The 27,723-nt window shown below is 34.9% G+C and overlaps 1 protein-coding gene across 1 annotated transcript; it reads right to left on the reverse strand.

Annotated features, from left to right (window-relative positions):
* Nucleotides 1-13,475: 13,475 nt before the first annotated feature.
* Nucleotides 13,476-20,021, reverse strand: LOC149788834 (uncharacterized). Its single transcript, XM_089974959.1, has 4 exons — nucleotides 19,857-20,021; nucleotides 16,430-16,520; nucleotides 14,072-14,154; nucleotides 13,476-13,755 (listed from the first exon to the last, which is right to left on the reverse strand). Exons 1-4 carry the CDS (start codon nucleotides 19,993-19,995, stop codon nucleotides 13,655-13,657), a joined length of 414 nt encoding a protein of 137 aa, XP_089831085.1. The 5' UTR covers nucleotides 19,996-20,021; the 3' UTR covers nucleotides 13,476-13,654.
* Nucleotides 20,022-27,723: the final 7,702 nt, after the last annotated feature.

Raw genomic sequence — 27,723 nt, forward strand, 5'->3', positions numbered from 1 at the left:
ACCCCGTACATAATTCGGACGCTATAGTATCTAAACTGACTGATACTTGGAAATTCAAAATAGCTTACTCCGTTTTTCGTACTTTTTCTTAAATATAATCGCAGAAAAAATACAGATGAAACAGAAAACCAAACGAATTTAATAAAACAAGGATTTTATCTGTGAAAAAAAATATTAGTTATTGTACGCCCGCCCGAGTGATAGTCTTTGATAAAATCCTTGATAAAGTCCTTGACAAGTCAAGGGGGGTAATTGGTGATGTTTTACTTCCGTGTTGTGATCGTATAGGTAACACGGAGAATCGTTTACCCGCTTGTAGTGTATATCGTTACAGCTAACTGTTGACTTCAGTTGCTGCAAAATAATACTTGAATTTAGTCCTACTACTTTCAGGATAATATATTACCCGCGGAGGGTAATGACATCTTCTGAAACTCACCTTGACAAAGTCACCTTGACGAAGTAACCTTGATAAAGTCAAAGGGAGGGAACTAATTGCATGAGATATGCTTAACGGAGTCATCTCCCTTAAATAATGCTATTTACATTAAAAAATTCAGGATTTTAGTGAAGTACCTAACAATAATGAAAAAATCTTTTGCTTATTATTTTTTTGAGAGGGCAGATTTGTATATATTTTCTGCGACTCTTCGTACTGAAGGCGCACAAATACCAAAATACTTGCCAGCTGAGTTCATCGATTGAAATATTATTTCTTCATTCGTATCTAAATTTATGGATACAACTCTCTTGGCGCTTTTATTGTTACATCCAGTGTTTCCAAATTTACAATTTTGACTTTGTGTTACAATTCTCAGATTAGATAAAGAATTGTCGAGTTGGTTGTTGTTGATATGATCGATCACAAGACTGTCTTGGATCACTTCGTTAAATACCTCGAACACGAAGCGATGACAGAGATAATGTTTCTAAGCAAAAGTAAATCTAAGATAACCAGCATTAGTAACAACACCAACTGGTTTTTTAAGACTACAGTGCCTAACTATTCCCTCAAGATTCGCTTCGTAATTCTTAATCATAAGGTGTGGGACAAATTCTTGATTCATTTTATATAATAATGTATATGTCTAATTTTTAATTTGTCTGAAAACTCAGTTATATAATTTTAAGTTCAGGGTATCTTTCTCCCGCGCAACTTGCACATAACTGTGTTTTACTCCTGACCCCAACACCACATCGCAGGCAGGTATTGGCCCTAAACTCCCTCTTCGGATGATTTGGGAATGTTCTCAGCAGAATTCTTTCCAGCAGGATTTGTTACAGATGGTTACATCTCCCATTTTAGACCACTTGCACTGATTGGTTTGAGACATTATATATATATATATATATATATATATATATATATATATATATATAATATTTCTTATTTAAATGTTTGTCTTAATATAATATGGAGAAGCTTGAAAGATTATCTGCACTCAAACCCTGGAAAGCTTCTAGATTCGATCTTGACAGACTAACCCATGACTCGCGGAGACGAGCCCTGACTGATCTGTTTGATATTATCAGGAATGCCAAAAAAGCATTTCGTAATGATGGAGCATCTCACGTATTGTCTACATTCAAAATTGTACGCCTAAACAGAGTCAAGGACGAAGTCAATGTCGACGAAGACATTGATGCTACAATGAATGATGCACGAGCGAAAACAATTATCGATTATCTCTTTGATGATCAGAAATATTTTTTCAGAATAAAATTTATTGTGCAAGCAGATTCCGATACGTGGACTAACCGGGATAAAAATGACCCTGTCCTTGCTAATGGAAAAACCATTCTGTTAAGTAAAGATTCCAAACCAGGAATGTTGACTGGGATTGATAAACCGTTTTACGCTCGGTGATATCCTGTAACAGCGGTCATTTATGGATTCTCTCCGATAAAAACAACAAAAATCAATCAACTTGCCCCAATGAGATTCTCAAAGCTGAATTGCGTAGCCGAGCGAGTAATGGAACACTTCAAAAATGCGATGCGCGGAAACGGTCTAACTGATCTAAGACGTTGCAAGATAGCAGAGTGGGCTGAAAAGTCAAGGATACAGGAGCATCAGTAAACGATGTTGCCGAGCTAGAAAAAGCACTAAGATTCAACATAACCGTAATAACGATAACAGAGGAAGCATTATACAAATCGAAATATAATCGGAACGGAGCTCCAATAAATATCATAGATCATAACGCTCACTCTTGGACTAATGCAGTTACGATATTTCCGCGGGATCGTGTTGTGAAATATTACCCGCCAGAGAACTCTGGTAAAAATATGTTTGATTTTATTAAACAGATAATCAAAAACGACCCTGTGTCGGTGTGGTTGTTTAAAAGTTCCGACGATGGCGAGTATGATCAATTTGTAAGATCTAACGGTGAATTATACCGGACGGAATTTCTGCAACAGGAAATGAAAAAACTCGCACAGAGATAGAAAACACTGAGCAGTTATTAACTAATTGTTTTACAGTTCTGAGTGTTGCCGCTTACGCCGCCAGAGAAAGAAATTCATGCAAGCCAACCCGAAGTGAGTTTCTCGAGGATATACAATTGAGCTGTGTCGAGTACGGACATGGTGGTTTGTGGAATACCAAGTATGACCACAAGGATATCATGTCCGTAGACATGATTGCCTGTTATCGGGGAAGCTTTCTTGGGACGGGCGAGTGTAGTGGATATTTTAAAAGATTTGGACATCATACGAACTCGATGACACGAGTTCTTATAAATGGTCCTTTACCCGATTTTGACTTGACAGGATTTGCTCGTGTAACGTCGTTTGCGCTAGTTGAAAAACTTCATCCAATTTGTTATGTTTGGTTCGGCAGACATTTCTCAGAGAAACATTGGGCACCAATAGTGTTGTTACGATATATTCTTGACAGCCGAATGCTGGTATCGTTGACGGTCAGTGAAGCAATCATATCATATCGACCGTAGACTTCGGTTTGGTTACCAACACCGGAGCGTATCAGTCTCGATGTAGTCATTGAAGAATATGCACGAGAGCGTCCCAATCAGACCATGGATGTCATTAACAATAACGCTTCTAATATTCTTAAGATTAAACTCAACAATAGTGAAAAAACAGCAAAAGACCTCGATAGAAGAATAATCGGTAAATTTACTCAAGGTTGCGCATATGATCATAAACGACATCACTCACGATTGATTATGGATGATGCTGAATTAAATTTTATAATTGCTGATGCCGCTGCGAGAAATATATTTTGTAATCGGGAGGACGCTTTCTTGTCCGACGGAACACGGCTGGGTACAATTGTAAGTTACATTAATGGAGAATCACCTCAATACACACATTTAAGATCTTCGATGCTGGCTTATGTTTCTATAAATTTGCTATCAATGATAAATAGATTTCCCGACACTGCAGTTACAGTTGCAACGGATTCATTTTATATAGATAAAAGATATTCAGAATCACTGGCTCGTTTTACAAGCAATGATGAAACATGAAGTTCATGGAGAATAAAAAAGGAAATGTTACATTGATATTGTGAATCCGCTGATGTTACGATCAAAGACAGTTATTGCAAATCAGAATTATCAGAAATGTCGAAGGCACCATATGTGTATGATCCAATCACCAGACAAAAAACCGTTTATTTGAACGGACCAGGCTGTTCTGTAAGACAAATCGAGCGATTGAATAATTTCGAAATTCAGATATGATTGTATTAACACCAACACACAGACTCGCCAGGGAGATGAAACAACGAGGAGTCAATTCTTGTGGACTCCAGATCGAATGGGAGAGAAATACATTCCGCGGATTATTATTTGGGATGAAATAGGCACTGTGTTGTTAGAAATATTAAAAATATTTCTTGATTGGCTGCTAACAAAAAATATTGCAGTCGTTATGTGCGGCGATCACGGTCAGCCACCACCTTTTGTTGGTCCATCTCCTCATTTGTGGTTTAAAGATTTCATAGATTATTATGAAGAAGTGTCTGATGATTATAGATCTCTTGATGCAAGTTGAAGAAATTTAAAACATTAATCAGATTACAACTGAATAAAATTCAATGTGAAATGTATGCGTAAAATAATTTTAAAGACTTCAATGAGCGACTTTAAGAAAACGTGGAAACCAAACGATTTGATAGTGGCAAGTAGAAAGATGGTCAGAGACACACTTCAGATGAACTTGCTTTCACTGCAAAGAGAAAAGTTTCCAATGTTGCCAGTGTCATTGTTGTTATAGACCAGCTGATACGCGGTTACAGAATATTGACGTTAATATACCAGGACAGTCAGGGAAACAGAATTTAGTATTAAATGATATTGTCACAGTTGATGTCAATGTTGTTGAAGATACACAAAAAATGAACAAATCCCCGTGGACGCTAGGATACACAATGACAATTCATTCATCTCAAGGATTGACTATTTCTGATACAGTTGTTTGGATCGTTGATGATCGCATCGAATGGTCAAACTTAGTTTACTTAGCTTAGTCCAGAGTCAGAAGAATATTTCAGTTGCAAAGAATTGTCTTGGAAGAGTCAATGGCTGATAAAATTACTAATGAAAACAACAGTGATATAATAAGAAAAAAATTAGACGGTTATAAAAAAGTGACAAAAAAAATAATCGCGATTTTGACCTCGATGTTGAATTTATCATGACACTGAAGCAACAGCAGAATAATCACTGTGTGAGCTGCAATTGTATAATTTTGAGGCAGTATTCGAGTAATAATCCAAGACATTTCACCGTAGATAGAAAAGATAATAGTCGCGGTCATGCACGACAAAATATGATGCTGACCTGTCTTGAGTGTAATCGACGTAGGGGTGCTAGTTAAGTGATCTGGGCGGTAATTGTGTGTCCTCGGGAATTACTTGCAATTGTTCACGTGTGAATGCACGTTGAGGAGCAGTTGAATCCAGTCTGTAGATTGCTGGTCTACCAGTGGATCTAGTTATGTTAGATATATTGTGTGTTGTGATGCTCCACATAGGATAAGTCGCTCTTTTTTCACCACCTTCAAGTTCATCAGGTTCATATAAATATCTCACAGTGACATCACCCAGTATAGGTTGTGCTGAAAAATTTCGTCGTTGTATGGGTATATTTTTTTTTGTAATTGCATTAATAGGTTTCATGCTGGTTGTTCGAGTAATTTCATTATTTGATGCAGTTATCACGCTTGGTAATCTTGCAACCCATTCGCGTGATCTCTTGTCCTGAATGAATTCATTCGCGTATTGATATTCAAATAACCGCTCAGCAAGTGTTCGATTAAATCGCTCAACCATTGCCTGATCACGATGAATCTCAGTATGTCCTCGTCTGATGATGACATTATGTTGCTTCATCAGCGATGATACTGCACCCTGAAATTCTCTGCCAGGATCAACCTGTAATAGATATGGCCATCGCAGAGGTCCTCGTTGATAAATTCGTTCAAAAGCAGAAGCAACCTCAGATGCTGTTTTAGTCCTTAACGGTTCTGCATCTTTGTATCTACTTGCAACATCAACTACAGTTAACGCGTATTTATATGTTCGACGACGAACGGCATCATGTGGCAGAAATAATATATCAGCCTGATGAACTTCATTAGAAACACTAACATTAAAATGTGCAAAATTAATTTTTCTAGGACGCGGTAGATAAATTTGCCATATTGCCTGTTTGGATAACCAATCTGCTGCAGTATCACGTGTGACTTTTGCTGCACTGGCTAGTTTACTAATTGCTGGGCTACCCCTCCCGTATCCTCTTGGGGAATAATAAATCGACTCCATTATAATTAATTACCAGCGCCTAATACAAGCTTAGGTTTCATCGCAGATTTTATTAAGCAACTAGCTAACCTCTCCTTGAAAGATTTATCAGTAAAGGAATTTAGCGCGTGAATTAATTATACATCCGCGAGATGCCTATCTTGTAGATTTTTACTTTTATAACCTGCATCATGGACATGGCATGCTTTATCGATAGCATTTATTGGTTCTTCTCCGGGTTTTGGTCGATCTTGGTCATCAAGTCTGACATCAAGTCTGGTTCCAGGACCACAATAATTATATCCTGGGAGATGTTTTTCTCCTGAATATTTAGCCCACGGAGCTCCTGGTAATTTTCCTAACTTGGCGGCAATATCACCTCCTCGTTTGTTTTTTTTTAACTTGGCGCTGACTTTAGTTTTGGCACTGACTTACCACATGACGGAGTCAGGGAGATAAATTTGAACTATTTTATACCACTTACCCGAAACAGCAGATCTTTTTTTTTTTTTTTTTTTTTTTTTTTTGTTCTTGTAACAGTTGTTAGATCACTTGCTGGGGTACGTGCTCTACATTTCACACAATATAAATCCATATTTATATTATATTATTCTAATGGAGATCACTGACTTTTCTGCTACAAGGAAACAAGAACCAGTTAAGCATCACGCAGCGCTACCACATTCTGTTCGTATGATTATAATTGGACCATCTGGGAGTGGTAAGAAACAGTTGTTACTTAATTAATAATGAAGTGGATGAGGTGGGACAAGTTGTATTTGGTAGCACCAAGTGTAGACGATCAACGATGCTACGAAGTGTTAAAAGATTTTAATGAAAGTGCAAAATCATCAAACGACGGTGATGATGTTGTTGAATTTATAACTGACATCAATGAAGCGCCAAGTATTGATGATATTGATGGATTTATTAATAATTTAGTCGTGTATGATGATGTCATGTTGGATAAACAATAAAATCCTGCCAGGATATTTTCCAGAGGCAGGCACAAAAACACAGATGTGAGTTATGTAACCCAGCGATATACACAAATCCCTAAAGTGATCAGGGATAACCGTAATATTCTTGCAGTGCTTAACGGAGTTGATACACACACGTTACGAAATATTCATCATACTTGGTGCAGTGGCGATATGGATATAAATAAGTTTAGAAATTTATTTAGTCAGGCTCAGTCAACACCACACGGATTTATAACAATAAATTTACATGATCCTCGAACACGGTATCGAGTCGGGTTTGATACGATTTTTGGATAATTTTTCGTACCTCGATAAAGACCTTAGTTTTCGAAAAGGGACGCAGGAAGCAACAGGGAGGGCAACGACAACAAAGGGCAGCAACGAAGGCGATATTTGCGTTTACATAAAGCGTCATCGCGGTTTTATAAAGGGCTTATTTCGTCCTCCCTTTGCCTGAAAAGTGGTAGGATTCGCCCTCCCTGCTGCTACTAGACACACATTTTGTCCTTAAATGGTCAATATTCCAGCCAGATGATCTATTTTTGTGTTCCACGGGGCCATGGTATCGGCTCTCTTATTTTGATTTTATTCAGAAAGCCGCTATCAAGTGCCATAGACCATCTTCAGGTGTCTCACCATCACCAATTATAAGGTAATGACAGTCGCATCTGCAAATCTAGTTGTGTAACTGATCAGACTACAATCGAATGGAGTAGTGAGAAGCATGTTAAGTCATGAATGACATGAAATAAGTTGCATGTGAATGAAAATAAAACAAAAATCATCATGTTTACAATGCAAAGGCTTTCTCATTCACATCCTATACCTCGAACAGTATGTATAAATAAATATTATCAGTACATCATCACTGTCGGTGCGACCTAGGTGTCATTCCCGACAACACTCTCTCATTACACTAACATATAATGGACGTTTGCAAGGCCACATATATTTAACACAAACGCATCAGCCCCATTCTAAGTTTATTTCAGTTCATGCCAGTAAAACTCTTATGACCCCAAGTACTTTTGAAACCGGACTGCTATACTTCAGTTATATCTGTTTTATCTCAATATAAGCTACAGACATTTCAAAATGTCCAAACCACTGTTGCTTTGATCATCCTCAAGTTATATTAACTACACACACACACACACACACACGCAGATATATATATATATATATATATATATATATATATATATATATATATATATATATATATATATATATAATGTCAGTATAATAAATCGTCAATATACACGTAATAGGATTATCATGACAGATTACACAGACTCCGCAAAACAGAATATCAAACTTCAAAATGCTGACATTATATTCGTCGCTAAATTGCGAATGATTCGTAGACGTTTCATCTTACAACATTTATATGTATAGACCCAAGGTGAAACTGGATATAAAGTATGTGCATATCGCACGGCTAACTTTGATTTTTCCTTGTCAATTAGCAAATAGCCGGATCAATTTGTCAGTTAGCACGTAGATGGACTAATTTGTCAGTTAGCACATAGCTGGACTAATTTACGCTCAAATATGAATGCAATAACCCATATTTAAATAAGCATTTTCCATGCAAAATGCGCATCTCATAAATTATGAAAAACACACTACGTAGATATATCAACCTAAGTGTTGACTTTTAATTCATTGTGGACTTTTAGCAAGTAACAGCAAGAAAAACAAATACTCACCTTATTTTATTTCAGTTGTATTAGCAACAAGAAACCTTAAACAATTTAGTCAGTGAGTAACTGAAGTTCATTCTGGTGTTAAGAGACTACTTTGTGATGATCATTGACATCAGATTAAAATAAACATGTAAAAAGTCCCTTAATATGTATGTAAAAAGCAGGTTAGCTAGATTTGACGTCTCAGCGTCAATGTGCTTTCCATGATCCTACTGTTTCGTGAAGGAACCTATCGATCTGATTCGGCCCCGACGTCCAATTCCTCATATATTAAGCATCATTGCGCTAAAAACATTTCTTTCAAATAATATCAAGATCAATGAAAACCAGTTTAATTTTGATAAACAGATGTAACAATATGCATATTTATAGATGGCTTGCTTAGATTTCAGGTCATACACCGTAGCTTCATATTATAAATGTACAAATGTGATACCTGTTTTGACTTGGATGGTTTGATGCAATCTTTATTGCAAGAGGATATTTTGCCAATATGCATTTGTAGATGCCCTAATACGATTAAAAGTATTTCTCTTTCAAAAAGCACATGCTTGGAACTGTATTTTTGCACTAATATGAATCATGTAAAAATGATTTTATAAAAGCAAAACTTGTTTAAGGGGTGAAAATATTATTAGTATTCATATTTATGTTGCGGTACAAGCTTACAAAATTTAATGCATCTGTATTCATGTACAAGCATACCAAGGTTAATGCATCTATGTTCAGCGACACTCATCAACGTCTGTTACATGCAAACGGGGATGGAACTACGAATGTATGCATAGATCGAGAAACGGGACGAATACGATCAAAGCGAGATATATGCAGTGAGATACAATAAAATAGAATTGTATTACATTGAAGTACATATATTACTATGGCATTAAAACATTATAAAAGATGTACTGAAAGTATGCACATTATCAGCGAATATGCTACGCATTACTAAGAGTATGAGCAAGAGAGTTAGAGAGATAGGATCAGACAGAGAGGGAGGGAAGGATGGAGAGAGTAGTCGTGATAAACTTAGCGGACCCTGTAACACTTAGGAAAAATATATAGAGTTAATAAATGTTGGGTTATCTATCATCATAATATCAAATTTCTCAAACACTTTCAAGAAATAATGAAAATACATGGCATATGCTCTACCTGGTCAAGGGTTGGTGCATGACTATTTGACTTAATAACGCACACCACGGAGAAATATCATCGCAAGTGTCTGAAGTTCTTTTTTCACTCGCACACCAATGCCATGTATGAAGCTGCGTTATAAATTATTTTGAAATATATTAAAAACTAATGACGGGGTTCACTCAGTCGGTACAAGTGAAATTAGATTACGCCCTTTCCCCGATGAGAAATATTCCTTGTAATCAACTCATCCTCTTGAAACATGTAACCCAATGCGATAATCGTCTCACTTTATACGTATGAACTCCGCTTACAAGAACAAACGACTGATGGACCGATTTAAATGGTTAATTGCAACCTAGTCGGACAAAATGCGGATGAAAAGAAATAAAAGACAGCATATTTTACTTGCCTTTAATTTGTGACAGAAAACGTTTCTAGAAATATTGCCAAGTATAATCCATAGAAAAATTAAGGAAAATAAGTAATACATTGCTTTCCGCATATGTGTTTGATATTTCAAACAAGGGAGAGCAGGAATCGATATTCTGCACTTTACCACATTAAAGTGACCAAATGTGAAACCATGCAAGCCTAGATGGTGCTAGTAACCAAATGTTAACCATATGTAAAATATGTGAATTCAAGGAGAAAGTCCTCCGTATTCTACAACCTTCAAAAGCGGAATAACAAGAGCCAGTACTCGACTATGCAAATTAGAGCGTGATGGGGTTACTTCCCTTTCAAAGGCGATTCCGCAATATATTTGTTAGGATTACGTTTGTTAATGTTGATATAATCAGTGCAAAATCAAACGTAACTATAATATTAAGGTTCGAACTTGGGCTTATCGAAAACCAAACTGTAGGTAGCAAGCATGTGACATCTAAAACCACGATAACATATAGACTTAATCATTATGTCCCATAGTAAAACTGTTGATGCCGGGGACTTTTAGCTGTTATAACCTTATATAAAAAGCCAATAAAATTATCGATTAATTATGTAGTCTGGAGAACATCGACTTGTGTGTATTATGACATAACTATAAAAGTGTGCATTCATATTTACCAAACATCAATATAAATAATCAATCATGCATGCGCCACCAAGTTCGTACGTTCCTGAACAAAATCTAGATAATTATATTACAAGTTACTATATTTTGTCTGTATGTTTTTGTTTACTGTTGAAACTAAATCTGTGTTGTCCAATGGATTGCATTTAGTACCTATATCTTTACAATATACAGCTATATTTCCGGTACCAGCATTATTTTATCCCCACGCTTTGTAAAAAGCTCCAAGTACATTGTTGTCATATCCCTCCGCCACTTCTGCTATCTCAGTCGCAATGTAACTTATGGCGAATATTGATAAAACCCGATGGTTATGACCCATTGATGTCTTGTGCCACGAGACATACCTGCATTCTCTCCCTTCGATGAGCTTTGTAGTAAGGGTGTATTGATCCCCAAGGTTTAGTAACATCCAACTTATATGATGCAGCCATTTAAAAATTTGTATGTTTCAACTTTAATATGTATGACGTCTATAATACTGGTTTTGGACTAGTGCCAAGACTTCGTATCCTAGGTGTGAGTACCTTGTCCATGGTTACGACATGGAAAATATTTGGATATCCACCCTATAATCATCCATATACAACGACTAACGTTGCAACTTATGTAACAATTTGTGCAACGGGCCATGATAAGGTTGTAAGCTCCTTTGATGAGCCTGTGGACAATCCCGGAACAACGTCACCGATGCCAGTTCTATAATATGCCTCATTAATTGAGCTTCTTATGTTTACAACATCAACTTGTAGAACACGTCCACTCACTACTGTCATAATATTAAATATCAAGCCAATCAATGTAGCATCTATACCGAATATCAACAATTATCCTATCCATGTGTAAAACCTTTAATGTATTTACAATTGATTCATTAATACGTTTTAATTAACGTTCCTACCGACCATTCGATTTTAGTATTCTCCAACTCTCTTTTTTCCCCTTCCGTAAATCGATTTGTCTGTACATCTTGATACCATCCATAAGTCCAGAGATATTGTCGCGAGAAACGAACCAAAGTCCACTCTGTTCATTTGCTCATACATTTTTCGCTTGTAGCAACTATGATAAAGAGAAATAGGCATACAGCGATGGAGCCTGAGGGAGCGACAGAGACAGCGACAGACAGACATTCTGATCTTGCAATAAGTCAGTTTTCATTGTCCATACATATGTTTCTCAGCTATTTGCAGACTGACCAGCCAACACAGTAGGTGACATAATAACAACAAAAAGACAAATCATGCATTGCGCTATCAACATTACCTTGTCCAATATTAATCAACTTTTATAACAGAGATATTTAAATGATCATATGATAATTGTTACCCCACAGCTAGTTGTGACTTTTTACCGAATCAAAAACGGACTGCGAATATTTAGGTTTCATAGCCATTCTGACATTGAAACACAGGTGTCGTGTCCAGCCCTCTATGAATTATTTGCATTACACATTCGTAATACACCGCTGAGTCGTTAATCGCCAAGATAATTCGCAAATCCATTTACGGATCAGATCCACAATTGACAAGGTAAGATTATTTTTTAATAGTTCAATCACACTGAACCTCACGCACTTTACGTGTTAAAATACCCATTTATATAATGTCATGCAAGCAAATATAAATAGGCATGCAAATATGGATGTTTCTACTGACACACGTAAGTTAGGTTTATTGTGTGGGGGGCCCTAAGGATGGATTAATTTGTACGATGACAAGGGTAACTGAACAATGTGTTCATAGAAAAAAGATTCGCGACCATAATACCTGGAATAAGAGAAATAATAACTTAGGGTGTGACGGGCGGACATAAGGATTGATATATGGACGGACATACAGTCAGGCAGATTACAGGAACAATATTGTAATTACGTATAGTTTCCAATCTTTTCTGGTTTTACCATAGTGTTCGAATTGAATCTTAACACAATTTATAAATCTTTTGGAGTGCAGTTTATTCAAATCGGATCAAACACTAAGCAGTACAGAGAGTATCGGTAACTCCCTAAATCTAGTTGATACATATTATATATGTAAATACATTTGATATATGCATTCATTTATAGATTTAATAAATATACCTGGGTAGATACGTTTGAAAGATGGGTATCTAAGTAAATACTTTCGACAGACGGGTTTCTCTATAAATACATTTGACAGGTGGTACTTTGTCGAATCCACAAATAACTTAATATCTGAACAAGAAAAGATACTTATTCACCCCACACTGTTTAAACATAGAAGCGAGAGATAACAAGTCATTCGGACAACCTCGATCCAATAGTTGCTATCGCAGGTACCAGGCACCCACCGCATTGCCTGCAAACACCAGTCCATATTCCGTAACGATATAGCACACATCCCCAAAAAATGATGAGCCATGCAAGAGGGTCTGCTACACACGATTGCATATAACACCATCTCAATCGAATCACTTGTTTTGGGGACGTTTGCTTAGTCGTCACGGAAAATAGACTGGTCTGTACAGACAAGTCCATGGGTGCCGTTAATCGGCGGAAAAGGGTTCGAATATGCCTAGAGTACGAATTAAAAATGATCTAACATGTATTATATATACATTTGTATTTAATATTAATTATGTCTACTATTTACAACCATTCTCAAACAGAATCCGGAATTAGGACTTTCTGTTCTATCTGATATATATATATATATATATATATATATATATATATATATATATATATATATATATATATCTTCATGATTTTAGGCAGAATAAAATGTTTGTCAGAGTGTTGTTAATTAGAAAAAAACAAAGAAAGAAAAAGAATCAATTAAAAGTTTATTTGCAAAACATCATTTTTTTATTTGCGTGTCCAACAAAACAGTTCTGAGTAGAGTTGCAAGTAACATACTCTACATTTTGAAATCAATTTCATTTGCTTGATAGCAGTGACACTTTTATATCTCCATTGTCATATCTTGAAGTACTGACTCTATCCGATACGTCATCTACACTGACGTTTGTCAGAGCTTAATGTATAACCCCTCTTACAGGCATCACATGTGTACCGATCGCTGCAGCGACTACAGTTACGCACGCCACATGCTGTAATAATAATAATAATAGTAACAAGACGAAAACGATGAAGATGATAATGATATTGATGACGATGGCTATTTTTTAGTGTGATGGCGATTAATAAATAAGCAGTTTCACATCGTATACACAACAATGACATGAAAATAAGATTTAATAATATAAATAAAAACGAAATCGAGACAACGGATGGTAATAATAATAATAATAAAGATAACAACGAAACAGCAACAGTAATAATAATAATAATAATTACAACAAATACGTAACTGACGAAGAAGATTATGTTAATGGAGACATGCAAACAAATATACGGTGTACATACCTGTACAAATATTGGCAATTCCTTGGTAACAGTACTCCCCCGCCGGACAGCTGGGAAGACAAAACATTCCCACGTTCCTTCCACTAGAAATATACACATGAAAATGACACAACAAAGTATTACTCGGTTGTATAACAAATGCCAGGTTAAAAGTGATTATGTGATGTACTTATCACCGGGTCTGTGCAATGTATATATATATATATATATATATATATATATATATATATATATATATATATATATATATATATATATATATATATATATATATAGAAAGCTAGGCATACCAATCCATACCAATTCTTTTGCAGTAAAATTGCTCACACGATCTAATACAAATATCCGAAATATCTCCATTGATTTATCACAAATACACTACAGCATATATGAAATTCCATCATCCAGTGATCACAAATACACTACATTAGATATGAAATTTCATCTTCGACTGATCACTAATACACTACAGTAAAATTGAAATTTCATCATCCAGTGATCACAAATACACTACAGTATATATGAAATTCCATCATCCAGTGATCACAAATACACTACAGTATATATGAAATTCCATCATCCAGTGATCACAAATACACTGCAGTAAATATGAAATTTCATCTTCCAGTGATCACAAATACACTACAGTATATATAAATATCTTCATCCATTAATCATTGTTTCAAATCAATATCCAACAACCTTTAGTAGTGAAACTGACACGACTATAGATATCAACATTGTTATATGGATCGTCGAACCTAAATGAATCAAACTATGTGACATCCCATGGAACTTCCATACAAATTCTTTACTGAAAAAGCATGTTACCTGAGACAGTTATTCTCTTTATTCGGACGGAGACATGCTCTTTCATTTAAAATTTGCAAAAGAAAATTCGTTTTAAATGGTATTGGTTATAAAACTAGTTCTCATGCTGAAAAATTAAATGTTTATCGTGTGAGTCAAAATAAAGGAGAGTATATGTTCTTTTCTCACTTTATTTCCCTTAAAGTAAAAGAGGTGATATACACAATCACAGATGGGCAATGGTTTAATATTAAATGTACGAAACTCGTTGAATAATTTCAATTTAATTAATTATTCTTTTGAGACTCACTGTCAAAAATATATTGGGACAGATGTTGTTATAGTAAAATAAATAAGATGGAAATGTTCTTTAATTTGTATTAAAATTATGTATATAAATTATATTAAAAGTACTTTCCTGTTAAAATATATTAAGATTAGATTCATTTATTTTGGTATTACAATTATATACTTTTATTAAAGATAGTGCCCTTAAGGGCAAAAAGGCAAAACTCGATTGCCCTATACATTTGCCTTGTATCATCATTCAGTAAAATAAACTACACTTTGTGTACGTAGATGAACTAACAAATTCCAAAGATCCCCTCTAAGTGGGTAAATGGGCTGATGTAGCGAAATTGTCTGTCTAATGACGTAAATATACACTACAGTAAATATAATAGTCTGTAAGAAACGATGAAGCCTCACTTTTGAGATGATGGCGTGGATCAAGAACGAGACATATGATCATATTTGGCTGCGTCCTAAAAACTGTATAAAAGGTGAGGAGCTCTGTAGACGAATTAGACCGTTCGTCGGAATTTCAAAAGGGCCTGTATCGTTACAGATAAGATATCGTCTGTGCACAATGTTTTATATAGTATTATATTTTTAGTGTTAAGATGTTAATCTAACATCGGTACGGTGCAACATTCGATTATTTTAATATTTCTTCACTATTCTTTAATATAATGTGTTGGAAAGTTTAATTGTTTGGAGATCTTATATTTACTTGTAATTGTCTTACTGATTATAGTAAAATACGACTTTCGCTACCAGCTCCATACCCAGTAATATTTAATTCAGAAATAAAATACTCTCTAAATAATAGAGTTTAATATGGTGAAATTTTACATTAAATTCAGTAAGATTTATTTCTTTTAAATCATTGCGGTATTAGTCTGAAATATTGAATCTTTAGCAATTGTGCATTTATTCGATATTTAATTATCTGTATTATATTCTAAAAGGCATAAATTAAACAATGTATTATGTTGGTAAGTGAAGGAATATTGTAGTTTTATATGTATCTCTTATATCCGTAAATTAAGTGTATGTAGGTTGATATTGGAATGTTATTCTATATGTTGAGTATGTCAGTCAAGTTAGTCAGTTACTCGGAATCTCAAAGAGCTTGTATTGTTATAGATACCCATACCTATTGGCGTGTAGGAATGGTGCCAGTAATCGCGGTGGTGTTTTTGTATCGATGTAGTAGTCAGTTAAGTTATTGATGGTATAGGTGATGATAGCTCTATGCTTACTCACCCATACTTTGAGCACCATCCCGGCATGCACCTGCCCAAGGGACATCCCATACTCGAAGTACACCGTGTATCCATACATCCCATAGGGCAAGCTGTCCAGAAGAGAAATAAACAGCTACAAAAAGTGCCAAGAGCTAGTGAAAGCAACAAACATACAGAAGGACGGATTGGGAGAGAGCGAGACAAAACATATCCGTTGCACTGTACAATCAGTATTGATTGTGTTTTACCTCTTCATCCCCACACCCTCTTGTAAAGACGTTTATCTTGCATCTTCTAGTTTTTCTTCAAGCTTTTTATTAATGCTTGATTCTGATTTCAAACATATATAAACATAAAAGTTTGCCTATATGCATTCTCCTTTTTACTATTCTTCCTGCTTCCTTGTGTTCATTCCCATTTTTACCATAAATGTATATATACATAAAAAGAATGCAAATCATAATCATATTGCGAATACCAATCATTTTACGTGCACTGGAACCAGCAAGGGATCACGTGTGCCAGGGACTGTTTAAGAGAAATACAATAAACTGACAACGAACAGTGCGAACCTAGTATCTAACTAGCCTGTCTTGTTTGATACTATGTTCACACTGTTCGTGTTCCGTTTACTGCATACATATATATATATATATATATATATATATATATATATATATATATATATATATATATATAGTGTAATTGAACTGTTGCTAACTTCATTTCATGACATATATAGCAAGAGTCGCTTGACCTACTTTTAGGCATACTTAGCAAGCGAAGCAAGTTATCTACTTCAGTGAAACATGTATTCACATTGCATACTTATATACTCCAGGTAACCATCCCATCCACACCCTCGCTAAACAGTTTGAACAAATACAGCCTTTAACGTTAAAATAACATTGTCTATATCCCGACCTATCACCACGAAAAAATACTTGAATGTATATAAAAGCTCATTCCGAAAGATTACAAAGTTCTTACGTAGCAAAAGTAATACGTTACCCAGAACCTTTAAAATTAAGATGTAATAGATAACATGTATACATATTCATATCAAAGACTGTAACATTACAAACATACAGTTCTTGAATTTTAATGGGCCAATGTTTTTGTTCTGTTAGGAACACTGTGTCAATGCACATCGAATAGGAAAACTCTCTTTTTTTTCTCTCTTAAAAGCTAATAATGTTGTTATCTCTTGGCAGAAAATAAAATAGGCTGCTCCTATTGACCGAGGAAAATCAGTAACGGTGGGTATATCGTCACCCAAAATTATACTTGATGATACGAAACTATAACGGTAGATACATCGTCACCCGAAATCACACATGACGATACGAAACTAGACCGTTTGGTATATGGTCATCCTAAATGACACTAGACGATACGAAAAGATAACATTGAATAGGTTGACGTCCAATTAACTTAATATTATCCAAAGCTTATTGGCACAATAAAACATTTTATTTATGAACCAAATCCTTTGAAAAGGAACATGCAGACGGTAGAAACAGTTATATATATATATATATATAGAGAGAGAGAGAGAGAGAGAGAGAGAGAGAGAGAGAGTCGGAATTGAACTATGTACAAGTATATGCAAACCACATCCGCAACAGTTTGTCTTTCGTTTATTACTTAGGTCACTTCTCCAGTCTTATTCGATTTAACTAATGCAGAACATTTTAAATTCGCCATTGATACTCATCATAACTGTAATCCTAGATTCCTAACTTTATAACTTTATATCTTAAACCATTCAAATATTATTTTAAAAATACAATTAGATTTAAAAAATATTCTGGTGTTATGGATGTGTAAACCTTAAAATTCTAGATATCTTCATTTTAAACATACTCTAATTATATTGATCCGTAACCTAAACTTTAGGACTGTCTGTGTTCCAGACAAACTCTGATGTTTTGGGTGAGTATCCACATTATGATGACTACCTACATTCAAAATACACACTCTTGTTGTGGATCTGTAAAGTAAAATTATTTTATAGTAACCTCAATATTATAACTACCTACATTGAAAACACACCTTGTTATTGTGGATCTGTAACGTAAAACTATTTTTATAGTAACCTCAATATTAGAACTACCTATATTGAAAACACACCCTGTTATTGTGGATCTGTAACGTAAACATATTTTGGAGTAACCTCAATACTATAACAACCGGTATTTTTCAACATAATCTGTTGGGGTGGCTGCGTAACAAGGACAGTATAACTACCAGTATTCAAAATGGATCCTTGTGTTCTTGATAAACGTGAACAATATAATTTCCTGCATTCAAAAGACACCCTGATGTTATAGATAAGTAGTCTTAACATAATAACTTCCTGTTAAAGGGACAGATTTTAAAATGAACTTGACTTGATCAGCTTTTGCTGATGTCTGGTTATCAAAAATTGTATTCTTGGTTCTAATGGATTTGTTATACCAATTGTAAACTACAACAAAAACTCTACTTCAACAATCAGCCACACTTGCAATTACACATTTTCTTTATGAATCATTGTTATAACACTATGATATTTGGCTTAAACTGCATACCCCTCCCCCACTTATAATTTATATTTTAATAATCCATGCAGGTAAATTACTTTACGTATCTAGGTTATACTATCACTTCAGTTGCATGCAGTGTTGAAATGGACATGCGTAAAGGCTGGTAAATGCACATTTAGTTTACTCTTCTCCCCCAAATCATAATGTATTGTTATCAATTCATTATTATCAATTCAATTCAGATGTCAGTCTACACTAATAGAGTCTAATCTGCATTAGTGGGCGGTTGTAAATTAAACTGGTTAAAATAATGACTGTCTAATAAATAATGAAGATACCGTCTACATGCATACTGATTATACACATACAAGGACAAGGACACGACCATGCCAACATTACAAAACACTCATGTATAAGTGTTTATACATCGGAAGCAAATAACAGCTGTATATACCATTCGAAGGGAGCAAATTGTACCTAAAACCACACAAGCAAACTTTTAGAGAAAGAAAATGTTACATGCATACATGCAGCTTTACAAACTAACGAGCTAAACATGTAGTTTATTAAGGTAGCTGCTGTAATTTATTTACGAGTGTTCACCTATCGAGCGTTTATTCAGAAAACTCCCAGACCAGTTGGCTGAGGTGAATTTAAAAGGGTTAAATATCTTAATTGCAACAGCAATCTGTCTAGCTCTTGTGATGCTAGTGGTTACTATTGTTGATAGTGTACACTTCCTGATGTGCTCACTTGAAATCGTACAGCCAAAATACACAGTAGTATGAACAAGGTATAAACATAAAGCTTTAGACAAAAATACTCACGAACAGTGAACATGCCGTAGGCAGGTCAAGGTATGAACACATGGTAGAATGACCAAAGTATGGACATAAAGCTTTAGACAAAAATACTCACGAAAATTGAAAAAGCCGTAGGCAGGTTCCAGACATGTTGCTGCTAAACATAGCAAAAACAATGAAACAAAACTTCCCTTCATCTTGGATGCCGGAAGTAAACTAGCCCTCGGTGAGTTGATAGCTATAGCTAGTAACATTAACCACTCTTTATTTATATACGCACTGCAAACTGCGCAGTTGGATGAAACATAGCTTGGGCGGATCTTTATGTATATACGCACATCTAACTGCGCAGTTTGTTTAAACAGGAAAAGCTTAAAACAATTCACAGTTTACTTGCGTCTAAGAATGTGTCACTAAACTGGCTTATTGAAACGTACTGTACTGCATTACGTGATTAAATCTATTTATCTGACTATTTCTGGTGATCATCATTGAAGTATGTAACTTAGAAAGCAATCTAAAAGTGTAAACAACAACACCCAATTCCACTTGACATATTTCTAGACAATGCAATATAACATATGTTAATCTCTTCATATTTTGTCCAGGTTAGTGGTTAACACAGTATTGGTAAGTTTGACCTTTTAACTAACTCAATGAAGTTTGAAAATATGTAACGATAACAAAAAAACAAATTTAAGTAACTTAGTTCAGAAATACTGTGTCAGTAAACGACCAATAGTTAAGACGATATTGCTCGATAGCATATCCTGTCCATAGATACTGTGTTGATTTAGTCAAAAGAGAGAAATGAACAGACTCTCCCTTCTCACAATGTGTAGATAGGAAGCAGGACCAATTAAAAACAAATATGACAAAGTGTCTCTGGTAAACATATGGGACAAAAATACATAAATACATGAATCATACTGAAGTGTAATATATTCAAACATTTTGGATGGTGTTGTCCTTATGTTTACTGTGTTAGTTAATGTGCTTGAATAAAGGAAATAAAATCATTATTCAGCATCATACTCTCCACATATAATATATGTTAATACGTGTAACGCGAGAATATTATTGACAAATTTACCAATTATGTAGATGGTATAATATCTTCCGATTGCTCATTTTGGCATTCATTTAAGCACAGTTTGTGCAACATATACCAAAGTTCCATTGATATAATACCTGAACCCCCTTTTATCCTGCTGTTCAATTTGTGATTTTTATAAAACATGATACAGTGGTTTCACTCATACGCCGATTTACCACCACTAGTTGACAATATAAGCAATTCGGTGTAAAGAGGGTGGTTACTGGGTTCCTAATTTCAGACGAGTCACACATGTTGAAACCATGATTGATAATGGTGCTTTTGACCTATCGTCAGGACACGTATTGATGGCGATGTCAAAGTCAAAAATACAACAATGTCAAGGTCAAATATAAACAGGTTTATTTTCATCAAATAATCCGTATAAGATACATGTCTCTTACTTACGTTCAATCTTAGTTTCTAGCTTTCATACAGTGTTGATGTGAATTGAGTCATGCGTTCCAAGTGCGTATATTATAGAAACGCCGAGTATTTAGTCATTAGATTCAGCGATATTAGTATTGAATAACTGTCTTTTGTAACAAATCTAGTGTAAAGGCTGTTTATCTACTTATCCGTTTGTAAATTCAGTAGATTTATGCGGCCATTTGTTGCATTATGGAAACTTTGGTGTCTGAAAAATGTTTCTCTAATGGTGTAGTTAGCCTGTCAGCAGGTATAATCATAATAGTCAACAGTATTTCCTGAACCTATGGTACAGTTGCTATTGCTGTTGTTGTTTTGTGGGACTTAACACCATTTATTTACACATAACCCAGTAATACACTGCGAAAGATCATTGATATGCATGAAGCTATTGGCAAGCTTTCCACTACCCACGTTGGTCGAACCAAAAGTAGAATTCGTTTGACAGATGGGAAATGTGTGAGTGATACCTAAAGGTTAGGGCCTTAGAACACTGGGCAGACAGGGTTCCTTATCGGAACATCGCTCCGCTATTTCTCGTGAAATAAATATCTGAGGTAAAGACTATACATCAATTGGATGAGTTTGGTGATTCACCTCTGGCGGAGTGTCCCACAATAGTTACGAACAAAACGGCCAAGATGTTCTGACTGTGGCTGTCTTTCATTCCGCAAGTATCAACAAGAGAAAAACTCTACTGATCGTAATCGATAATTATACTGGGTATACTTTTCCTGATCTTTGTCTTTTTATTTGGTGTAATTTTATTTAATTGCCTACATGTTTCCTTAGTAGCTGAGGGTGTTGTGGGACAGGCTTTTGATGCTTTTGGGTACTCATTGGGACTTTCATTTAGAGTTAATTACCAACATAGGGGAAACATACTCCTGATCTTAATCGACAATTAAACAATACAGAATCTTTACTGATCACCTTATTTTTAAGGCTTGATTCATTCTAATTGTGGTCATGTGTCCTGGGTAGGTGGGAGTGTTTTCGGAACGTTTTGTGCCAGCCCCATGTCTTCCATGGTGTTAGGCAGAAACAAATTAATCTGTTGGATATATAATTCATGCATAAGTTCATGGAAATAGTCAAACATGAAATTGCTGGACATATTTGGGGTGACAAACAAGTGTTAATAAACATAGCCCAAACTTTTAGACCTATCTTTGCTTTAAGATTCTTCAATGGAATAGTCCACGGAGATCTTGAGAACGTTCACATTATGGTCAACAAGTATTGATTGCTTGACTTGGTATTAGATAAGGAACCGACAGTCTACGATTTTTCTGTTATATGGCTTGTCAAATGGTCAAATGCAGGAATATATTGCATATGTACCTTAGATATCTTCTCACTGGGATTTTCTACCATTTGACAAGTGTGACAAACTCGTTGGTGCTTATAAACATCATTTATAATTTTTGGCAAAAAAATGATTAAAGATCTTGTTATATGTCTTACTAACATCAAAATGACCAACTTAAGGCGTTAGAGGGCTAAATTTTGAATTTTCTGTCTATACGACGCAGGAATGATAATTTGATTGCTCACTGACCACTAGTCACCACCAGGTACATCATGTGGTCGCCATATTCTCATAATGGCTCCATTTTTCACAAGATAACAAACTGGTACTCGTGTAGCTTCAATTTCTGAAACCCAGACTTGTGTTTTCTCTGAGAAATAGTACTTGGGGGCCTGTAACTCACCTTAAAATGTCCTGCATATTTATCAAGTAGATGTTACTTGGTTCATAAATATACTAGTTTTGTGAAGGTCTAAGCATCAGAAAAAAACAAATTCGCAAATAAAATATAATCCTGTTAACAGTTTTATGCTCATAGCAAGTGCAAACAACTTATTGTATTGCCCGCAAAAAACAAATTATCCAAGACGTGAGCATGTTTTTACAGTGTATGTATTGAATACAGATTTAGCAATGGTATGTTATTTTGAAATTAATTCTTAAAACTGTCGCCAGGAAATATAACCTGCTTGTTCTTGAAACATAATTTACAAATGTGTGTGGTATACGATAGGCAATGTGTCTAGACGAATCCAGAAATTACTGTTTTAATTCTTCAAAATTTGCAATAATGAGTGTATGTCTAATCCAAAGGCCAGATTGTGTGTAAACCTTGTCTTTATTCATGTTTCGTTCATGTAAAAGTGAACAAAAATAAAGGATTGGCAAACAAATCTATGCAAACAATGTAACAAGACATTCCAGGTCTTTGTTCCTTATAATTTTCTACTTGCATGACAAGTTATGTTTTAGACTAATTCATCAATATATTTTGGTTTTATCTATACCAGTTTACATTAAATATTTTTTTCCTCTAATAATTCCTATGAAAAGTTAAACACATGACTGTAAATAGTTTTTATTTCATTTTTTGTTTTTTTTGCTTTAGTACATAGTTGTATTGTGCTGACATGCCAATAATCACTTATATTTTAAATAGGATAAATAAATGATAACTCGCAGACAAATGAAGATGTTTATGTGGGTGGTGGGAGTGTTGGATGCTACAACAGCCTAAGCTGTGAGTAGTCTTAGAAACTTAAAATCACACCTGTAGAAGATACATGTAAAAAAATTGTATTAATCATTTAAACTACTACATTAATTTCATATCCAAATGTAACAAGCAAGTTCGGTACTGTATTGTAACATTAATCATAAAAACAAATTGAGATGGTAACTTGTATCGTCAGCAACGTTATTTATATTCAATATATTTTATTTTTATAAATGCTACCAATGGAGCCTGATGTTTTATCATTGAAGTACCTTGCAATCAATCATCTTATCTGCACTGTAAATACCGATTCATATAATGATGAATACAATGTTTAACGCTCTACACCAACTTTTCATTTTCTTTCTTAAATTTTGTTACTTGCGATCTTTAAGATCTCTTAATTTATAAACATATTTCAGTATATAAATTAAATAATAGTAATTCACATGACACTGATAAATTTAGAACGTTGCTTCTGTCTTTTGCATCCCAGTCCTTAAGTCATTATTATGCTGCGTTAACAACTTATTTCGCTTGTAGTCGATAACAATGAACCACAACATGGCTACGTAGGACAGAAATAAACTGATAATTTTAATACTTTGTTAAAAAGGGACTGGAAAGGCTGTGTATTCTAGCAATATAAGTCCGTGGGGAACACATCACAATTGCCATGGTCCAATAATAGATTGGAGAGTAGAATATAAAAAAATGTAATATAATTTGTATGGTGTCATTTCCTTAAATCAAAGAAATAGGATACTTACTTCTACCGTTTACGTATAAGACCCAGCTCTAATTATACAGGCGCCATTGTACCATCCTCCCTCTTTAATGGTATCACGCATATCTCCTGATATTTAATTATTTCATTTTATCAATTAATATAATTGTTAAATATTTGGTTTTGCGATGTCTAAAATGAATTTAGATCACACATTGTAGTATTTCGACATCACAGGTCTAAAATACTTTATAATATATATCTAATATGCAATATAATATCTTACATTAATTGCATGGTAGCACAATAAAAGAATACATATCATCGTTTCAATGTGTGGTTTATACGTTAAGATAGCGTGCTGGTCTAGGAGTACTAAATATATTGATTCAGATTATGTGACCTACTCCGTTTAACCAGAGTTGAATTATATATTCACTTAAATATTTGGCCGCTAGATTCGATGTACATTTTATGTACATGCTATTATTTTGACATGGGTAGAAGCAATAACATGTATGAATTGCACACCCCACCTCACCGTCAACCAGGATTAGCAGCTGCTACTGCAGACTGGTCACGTATAATCTCGAGTCGCTCCGTTCAAGTTTCATAACTACATCTACCTGTACCCAATATGATCTCATTTCGATTAAATCACATTGTTTGAGGATCCATGTTTAATTTCACAACATATTGAAATATAAATTTTACAGTTAACACGGAATGTCTCTATTTCGAAATGTTATAGGTAGGAAAGTTTTGATTTCAACAAAACAGTGACCATACACGCTGACAAGTTATGCTTTAAGATTTACTTTCTTGGTAAATGTTACTTTACGGTTAAGCATATTTATAAATTTTTCATTGTTCCGGTCGTTGTTTTTCACACACTTAAAATTAATGACAGCACACAGTGTATGATTGCCTGAGGGTGATATATAGCGATTCACGAAGCAATCTGGGAAAAAAAATCAGTTCGGATATTTATTTTTTTTGTTTGTTTTTTTTTTTTTCTTCACTTTTTTATGTTTCTTATGATTGTAGTGTTCTTTCTGTTTCTGCTTCTTCTTGAACATTTCCGAAATCTAATTGCGTTTGTAGATTAGGCTGCTAATTTTCGGTAAATTAGGCTCCTACTTTAACTGCCATAAATCGAGAGAGAGAGGAACCCATCTGAATTAAGTGATGTAAAACTGACGTACTTCCTGATCATCCAACACGGAATAAGTGATACAGATAGACGAAGAGGCCTTCAGACATTTTGATATCAAACAGGAACAAAAGACAAAGCATCTGCTAGATTGCTCTATATGTGTGACGCCTAGTCATGCCATTTACAGTACAAACCATCTGGTCTCCCGGAGGGGGTAGGTGATTGGTGGTGGTTAGTGCAGCTTTGCATCATTAGTGTTCTGATATCCCATGGAAAGCTTACACATACCGTTATGACCACTAATCTTCTGGAAGGTTACTTAGTGAAAGTTCAAATTCAACGTTGAAATCAGCTCATTTTGCTGCGTCTCACTCCACAGTTTTTCACAGTTTTTCATCACCGTCCCTGTGGCCTAGTGGTTATAGCGTCCGCCTCGGATGCGGAAGATCTTGGCGTCATACCAAAGACTTACAAAAATGGTACTAACAGCTGTCTCGCTTGGCGCTCAGCATTAAAGAGTTAGTGTTAGGATGGGCCGGCTTGGTGTCAGGATAATGTGACTGGGTGGGACATCATGCTACATGTCTGCGGCATGATGCCCCAGTGCTGGATATCACTATAAACTGTCACACGGCAGACATCGTAGCGATATGGCTGAAAAATTGTTAAAGCTACGTTAAAAATCCAAATTATACACACTCACACACACACACAGAGTTATTCACATATATATTACCGTTATGGCACACGTGCGTACGTGTGTGTGTATGTGAGAATGATGGAGAGAATGGTGTATGTGCAATATAATGAATTTTAATGAAATCTAGATATATTTTAAAACAAATATACATATCTAGAATTATTACTGTCTTTCCTCTATTTTTTATTGTATAAATGATTCAAAAGTGAAATTCGTAAATAATCAAGGTATTATACAAGCAATATTTCACTAGTGAAATCATAAATCACAAATAAATGCGTATTCATCCGATCCGGCCAAATTACACACACTGTGTTGATTGATCAGTTGTATCACAATTTAGATCTCTACCCTTCTTTAACTTCTGATATCTCCTAACATCGTATTGAACTTATCTTTAATGTAAACCAATGACTAATTATCATTGCAAAAATTTATTTGACTATCAACACATCTCTCTCTCTCTCTCTCTCTCTCTCTCTCTCTCCAAGTTCTCTTTACCACAGATTTCTGTGATATAGGTATTGTAAATAACAGCCATTAAAACTGAGTTCATATTCGAATAGCTTCACAGACCTTGTTTCGTGCTCAAAAGAGATGATGAATTCCTCGACTTATTACATGATCTTGACACATAAAACTTGACATTCTTTGTGTTAATGTTCTCAGTGGTTATCGTCCACTCTTGGCTTTCCAAACCATTAATAATGTTAGACCGAATAATGTTGAAATTAAATAGATTCATTTCGTGACCGTCTGAAAATTAACTCTCTCTCTCTCTGTGACAGACACACACGCACATCAGCTTGATCATCATCACATAATCTATTCTCTCAACACTACAATTAGCTTTAGTTACTCATTGTCAGAGTAAAACTTTTAAGGTTGGTTGTTTCTAATAAACTTAAAATTAAAAAAGGTGAGTATTTCTTTTATTTTTGCTGCTACTTGCTAATAGTCAACAATAGCTAACCCCCTATAAAGGTATAAGCATAATTATTACTAAAATAACCAGCAAATAAGCATAATCTGAGCATACAAAAGAGCATTATACACCACTCCCTTGATAACTGATGTACCACAGGACCAAAAACAGACTGCGCTATAGGCAAGGGTGTAATTTATCGAGGGACCTCCATAACTATATGAAATGATGCCATCCTTGTTTAACATTGTGAAAGACTCAAAGGGGGGTATGGCTGGCTGGTCTGTTTAATGGCTCAATGATCATTTTAAAATCTCATTGGCAATAACTATCAATAAAGTGCTTTTTCTAATTAAGTTATTTGCTTTTATGTAAAAATGACCATTATTTTCAAGATGCCCAATCAATGAGAGATCGATAG

This window comes from Sinohyriopsis cumingii, chromosome 11, assembly GCF_028554795.1.
Source record: "Sinohyriopsis cumingii isolate HCF-2022 chromosome 11, ASM2855479v2, whole genome shotgun sequence".
NCBI lineage: Eukaryota > Metazoa > Mollusca > Bivalvia > Unionida > Unionidae > Sinohyriopsis > Sinohyriopsis cumingii.

Coding starts and splice junctions, on each gene's coding strand:
- LOC149788834 (XM_089974959.1), bottom strand. CDS start 19,995: ATGTTACTAGCTATAGCTATCAACTCACCGAGGGCTAGTTTACTTCCG. Junction 16,521..19,856: donor CTACGGCTTTTTCAATTTTC/GTGAGTATTTTT, acceptor TCTTCTGGACAG/CTTGCCCTATGGGATGTATG. Junction 13,756..14,071: donor AATTGCCAATATTTGTACAG/GTATGTACACCG, acceptor TTATTATTACAG/CATGTGGCGTGCGTAACTGT.